We start from the raw sequence: 6,000 nt of genomic DNA on the forward strand, positions 1-6,000 counted from the left end.
AACTTTGCGATAAGCAATACGTCCAGCTTAAAAAAAATGACCAGGAGTATAAAATTCGCACACGTCCTCCCCCTCTTTGCCAGCCACGAACCGAGACTAACGCATGCACTTGCTAATGGGGACAGACGACCACAAACACCGCGCTATACCCACGCACGTACACACAGTGCAAACGAACAAGCCCGTAGACGCACACTGCTGTTTGCGACTGAGCACGATCGGTTTCAAATTTCCAATCAACAACATTGTTCCCTTGTTCAGCGTGAGTAAAAGGTCGCATCGCGATAAAAATAATTATAGAAAAATCGATTCATATCGGTCCGAAAAACGATCAAAAGTGCCCGTTTGACGGCGCTCCACACTATCTCAGCCGTTCGGGAACCCGGCCAAGAGCTGACGCAGAAGTTTGATTGATATGTGGGCTTTAACGTCCCAAAACCACCATATTGTCATGAGAGACGCCGTAGTGGAGGGCTCCGGAAATTTCGACCCCCCTGGGGTTCTTTGACGCGCACCCAAATCTGAGCACACGGGCCTACAACGTTTCCGCCTCCATCGGAAATGCAGCCGCCGCAGCCGGCATTCGATCCCGTGACCTGCGCGTCAGCAGCCGAGTACCTTAGCCACTAGACCACCGTGGCGGGGCGACGCAGAAGTTTACTCTTATCACTACACGGAATTATCACCTACTAGGGCCACGAAACCTGCAGGATAGTAGTTTGAGCTAGTTGGTGCAGCATTATGACCGACGGGGGCGAAGCGCGAAACGGACGACTCGGACAAGCGGCTGTCGTATACGTTTGGCCGCCCTTGTCCACGTCGTCCGCTGAGCGCGTCACTCCCCTGGGCAATGACACGAATCAAGGTCGCGGTGCACAGAACGACAGCGCCCATCCAGTAAGTCATCAATGACATATCGCTCTAATGACACTTTCACATACGGGCAGATAAGCGTGAAACAAACAAACAAAACAAGCTATAATGTTTTCGCAAAAAGGGCACAAGAACAGCTACAGCCCCAGTAATACTCTTACTCAGTGGTTCTCAAATGAAGTTTCACGGAACTGTCTTGGGGGTTCCTCAACGCCATCGCCCATAAAAAAAAAGAAAGATTTTTTTCTATTGGCTGCACCAACAACTAACTCAATTACAAACTAAGCTGGCTTCATCATTCATATAAAAGCGCTGCGTTTCCTTCGCCAGTTATGTATTCCTTCTCACAGTAGGAAGCCCCCCCCCCCCCCCCCCCCCATTTCGTTTCGTCACACCAAGGAGCTCGCCGTCACTTCGACTAGTTCACAAAGGGTCCACCGACGCATCGACGGAGAACCACTAAACATGAAGGTAAAGCGCAAAAAAAAAAAAAACGAGGCACAAAAAAGAAGTTTACAGGATAGAACGCTCACTGCCAACTGATTCAATTACGAAATAATTGAGGAAACATACAGACCACGCGTCACAACTGCGGCTGCGTCCATCACAAATCTGCCAATAACAGAAACTATAACATATTACGGCATGTCAATTGAAATTCGCACACCCGCCCACACGCCGACGTCTGGCTAACGCATTCTTCACCCTTAAATTATATGCAGAATGACCAACAGTTCACGAGCAACCGTTTCCCTGCTGCGTCCCAGCACCTTCGGTTTATCAAACAAAGGCACACAACCGCACACCAACATGCATTAACTCACCCAGCACCGCATTTTATTGAAAACCATGCTCTAACCACTGCTGCCAGATCACGAATAGCCTTTACGCACGATACCGCGTTCCGTGCTTGCATGATGAAATGCGCTGAACGTTAACACTGATCATGCGAAAGAGAGAGCAAGTATTATGGAAGTTTCGAACAGGAGCCTACATGCGACTACTGCAGAGCTGAAGAGACCATCGAACACGTCCTGTGCAGCTGCGCTTGCTACGACACACAGCGACGCCAGCTCCGGATGGTTTTGAATCGACTTGACCCCGGACCATTTTGTGTGCAGAAGATACAAGGACCTTGGGCATCTGCCTCAGTTGCGCAGAAAGCAACTAAAGCACTGCTACTTTACCTTAAGTCAACAAACCTGAGCGACCGCCTGTAGACTGTGTGTGCTCTCCGAGTGTGCTCGTGATTGTGTGTACGTTCTCATCTTTCTGCAACTTCTTTTCTCCCCTTTATCCCTTCCCCAGTGCAGGGTAGCAAACCGGATGTGCGTCTGGTTAACCTCCCTGCCTTTCCTTGCATCTTTATCTCTCTCTCTCTCGAACAGGAGGTTTCATAGCGCCTGCAGCTGTTAGGTTAAGCTACAAAGTTTCCAAAATGTATCGTGCGTACCCAAGGAGCCAGCATATGACGCATGTGTAGTGGCGACAAACACTAATGCAAAACTTGGTGTACCCTATTCTTAAGGACAGGCACTGGTGTACAAAACAACCCGTTCGCGTAACAATATATATAAAAAAAAACCTACCTCTTGCCTGAGAAAACCCACTAGCCGGACGAGTTGCGAGACCTGAAAGTCAGCTATCTATAAAAGGAAAAAGAAAACGGTATAGGCAAACATCTCCGTCAAAATAAATGAAATCGAGGCTGCCGAAAATGGCGGAACCGTACCATAACCGCCTTATTGAACATTTGTTTAGGGTCCCTGAAAAGCTCCCGAACCTCCGGGCTCATCTGAAATAAAAATTTACCGTGATAACGCCTCTCCGCAAACAACGCACAACACTTCCATACGTACGTCTTGAGACAATGCAGCGGTCGAGCACGTAGCACCACACATCTTACACGAGCCTCGAGTGCCTGAGCAGAAGTGTGAAATTCAACGGCAACGTTAAGTTCCAAAAAAAAATCATGCTATGTGCTAGAGGTACGTGCTACAAAACGATTAAAAATGTAGCCTTTACTTACAGTCTTCCTTGCAAGTCTGGCAGTACACGTGGGCGCATGTAGTAACGTAAAACATTAGCGTTTTTCTTGGCTGCGCGAAGCAGTTATTACAATAAACCATTTTGTTCATCATCATTTTGAACGGCTTTAGTGTGAACGGCTATGAATAATCAATCAAAATGCTGAGCCAGTGAAGCTCCGGCGTCGAGGAAGCTAGATGACAAAACTGTAGAAGACAAAAAAGAACTTCGCAAGCAGTGTGGGATTGCAAGGGGGCCTCGCAGCGTTGCAATGGTGGACAGTGACTTCGCGTGACTTCTGGATGACCTTTCGGTTCGTACTATTTTTCGCGCATATTTATTGCGACATCAAACAGGAAGAAAATGTGTTGTAAAGATATTTTAAACCTTGCAATTGCCGTCTCAATTGAAAACTTTCGCACTTTTGTCGAATCAAATTTGCCGGGAGAGTTTCGGAGCACGCCGCACCGGGTTTTTGCCGAGCCGTGCATTCAACGCTGAAACGGCCGCGCGTGGCGCGTCGCTCTTCCGTAGCATGACAGAGAGGCGCCGGCTGTGTGGGGTCTGTTGCTTGTGAGCTGCCGTAGGGGAGATTGCATCGTTTCACGAGCGGCGTTAGTCAAATAAAACAGCGCGTGGAGACGCGGCTCAGGAAAGTTGCTCTGCGCATAAGCGTAGTATCCAACGAGCTTTATTGAACTGTTACAGGCTTTCTCGCTCTCCGATTGAAAGTTTGCGTCCGAGCTGAACTGCAAACGGGGCCTCTGAACCGCCAGGCGCGTTGCATGAACGTAGCGTGCGTGTGCGTTCGTGCGTGTGTGTTTGCCTGAGCGCTTGAACGGAGGAGAGGCTGTAAGAGACAACCGTGCGGCGAGCATCTACGGGGGAAGACACTGCAAACTCCCGAGAAGTTGTCAAATAGCGGGTGCGAACCACACCGACCGACAGCATGACTTCTCGGTTTACGGTGTCCAAGACTGAGAAAAATCTCCTCGCCGACGACGCTTCGGCCGAGCGTCGCTACGGTTCCACGGGCCGCGGCAGTGCGTCGGGCTACGAGGACTCCGACTTTCACGGTGAGCGATTTTTTTTATTTGTTTTGCCAAGTTTTGCGCCTAGTTGGGTCGAACTTGTTAAAACGCGTCGTGTTTTTTTTTTCTCATGATTTATGCGAATATATGATCGCTTTTGACACTGCACGAGCTGAAGCTGTTGGGCGTCGTGACCAGAATCTATAAGCGTGGCAATGTGTCGTGCTCGGCAGGTGAAATGTTTCGAAGAAACAATGAAAAGGAAAAAAAAAGAGGGTCCCTGACTTGATGGCCTTGCTATAGTTCAGGTTTTTTTCTTTTTCTCTCCCCCCCCCCCTCCTTTTGCCAATGCGGTAATCGCGCATATGTCGGTTCGTTTGATTTCCCCTGATGGCGAAGTAATTTGTCTGCGCGTCGATCTTTTAAGGCGGTAGAAAAATTGCAGAAAGTAATAAGACTGAGAAAATGCAGTGAAGTACTGCTACCAGCTGTCTCACAAGCCGTCTGCTTTCTTACTGCGTATGACATGACCGCGCCTGGCTCAGTTGCTTCTCTGGATGCTGTGGAAAAATAAGTAGAGAGATCGTCTACGGTCGTTTCACGCAGCCGGAGGTTATCATGAATACAGATGGACAACGCTGGGGAAGCGCTGCTCACGCTTGTTTCCGTGTCGGTTTTGGCCGGCGGCGCTGAAATTTACTTCGATTCGAAACCGTTGTCGTCTGCTGCTGCAGCAGACGACAACGTCGTCTGTCTGTCTGCTACTGCAGCAGACGACAGAAGCGCATTGCGCCGTCAACGCGGTTGTAAATTGATGCACGCTGTGGTTCCATCAAAGAGAGGGATAGAGAAAAAAAAAACTTGAAGGAAGCGTTTGTGTTGGGTTCTCTTGTGTGTCTGCATACTTTACCTGCTTTCGTAATGGTAGGGAGCTACGTTTCTTTGGTTTGGGAATTGCTGCCCCCCTCCTTTTTTTTTTTTTAATTGCGCGCCTTCGTGGGAGTGCGTAATGTACTTTTGCGTTGCATCTGCACTTAATTTTCTGAACCGTGTGAAAATGGTAAATTTTCTTCCCAATGGGACTCGTAAGCGTTACGTTATAATACATCCGTATGCGGGTGGGAAATGAAAGCACGCGAGAAAGCGTAGCTCACTTAAGTAACTTTGTGTCTCTCGTTTGTTTTTCTTTCTTTTCCTTTTCGCCTGTACCTTTCGCGTAATGTGCATGTCAGTTTTGGGCTGTTCTAGCGCTCATAATTTTGAGGTTTAACACTGAACGGACAAATGAACGGTAATATTTTTTTTTTTCGTTCATAACTTGATACGGCACATAGAACGCGCACACGGCCTTATCGTGCAAGCTTTGTTTTGATGCGTTGCTAGGCCGCCATTTGAACTTGTTTATCACTTAAGTGTTGAATATAACCAGCAGCCCACCTGTTCTTTTCTTTTTTATTCCTACAGTTGCGAAGCTGTGCGAGTTCTTGTTGGTCAGACATACGTTGTATAAGCGTGAAAGCACGAAAAAACTGCAGATGGAAAGCCGGGCCCCTTAATAAATGTGCTTTATATTTACGCCACATTTTAGTAAGTTAGATATATAACTTATCTGCCCGTTTATGCTCTTATTGTTCAAGTATGACGTAATATTTACCCTTTTCTTCCATGACATCCTCGGTACACCATTGGACGATGCGCATTCCTCGCTTGGATGCTCAGTGATATCCGTGGGGCTACATCTCAATTGAACAATATAGCGTTGTCTTGCGACACCTGCAAGCTTCTCGTTTCATGCTGCTATAGCCAAATATGAGCCTGTGTAAGTATCTTTCATATGCTCGCGTAACGGGATGCGTATTAAGCGAGAAAATGAAAACGATTGCATCCGTTTATTGCTAAACTGGATAACAATTAAAGTAACTCTACAAAAATGTGTGGTGTGTTTTTCATTCCGTCACGACTCGTAAACAACGTTCGTATTCGTTTTTTTTTTGTTACCCGAAAAACAGGGATCTCGAGCAAGCGGCCTGCACATAAATGCCTTCGTACTACTTCTTCTTTTTGTCAT

General features: G+C 47.5%; 1 protein-coding gene across 6 annotated transcripts in view; it reads right to left on the reverse strand.

The window, feature by feature from the left end:
- The window catches only part of nenya, a 48,019-nt gene extending 44,833 nt beyond the window's left edge, over nucleotides 1–3,186 (reverse strand). For all 6 annotated transcript variants that reach the window (XR_012887101.1, XM_075878186.1, XM_037428517.2 and 3 more), the window contains exons 1-4: nucleotides 2,903–3,186; nucleotides 2,733–2,794; nucleotides 2,606–2,668; nucleotides 2,463–2,519 (exon numbers count right to left, since the gene is read on the reverse strand). Coding sequence is in view for 5 of the 6 variants with exons in the window: in XM_075878186.1 (XP_075734301.1) it covers nucleotides 2,463–2,519; nucleotides 2,606–2,668; nucleotides 2,733–2,794; nucleotides 2,903–3,017 (297 nt within the window). In the remaining variant the exon portion in view is untranslated. The remainder of the gene's footprint in view (nucleotides 1–2,462; nucleotides 2,520–2,605; nucleotides 2,669–2,732; nucleotides 2,795–2,902) is intronic.
- Nucleotides 3,187–6,000: the final 2,814 nt, after the last annotated feature.

Source organism: Rhipicephalus microplus, chromosome X, assembly GCF_043290135.1.
Source record: "Rhipicephalus microplus isolate Deutch F79 chromosome X, USDA_Rmic, whole genome shotgun sequence".
Lineage (NCBI taxonomy): Eukaryota > Metazoa > Arthropoda > Arachnida > Ixodida > Ixodidae > Rhipicephalus > Rhipicephalus microplus.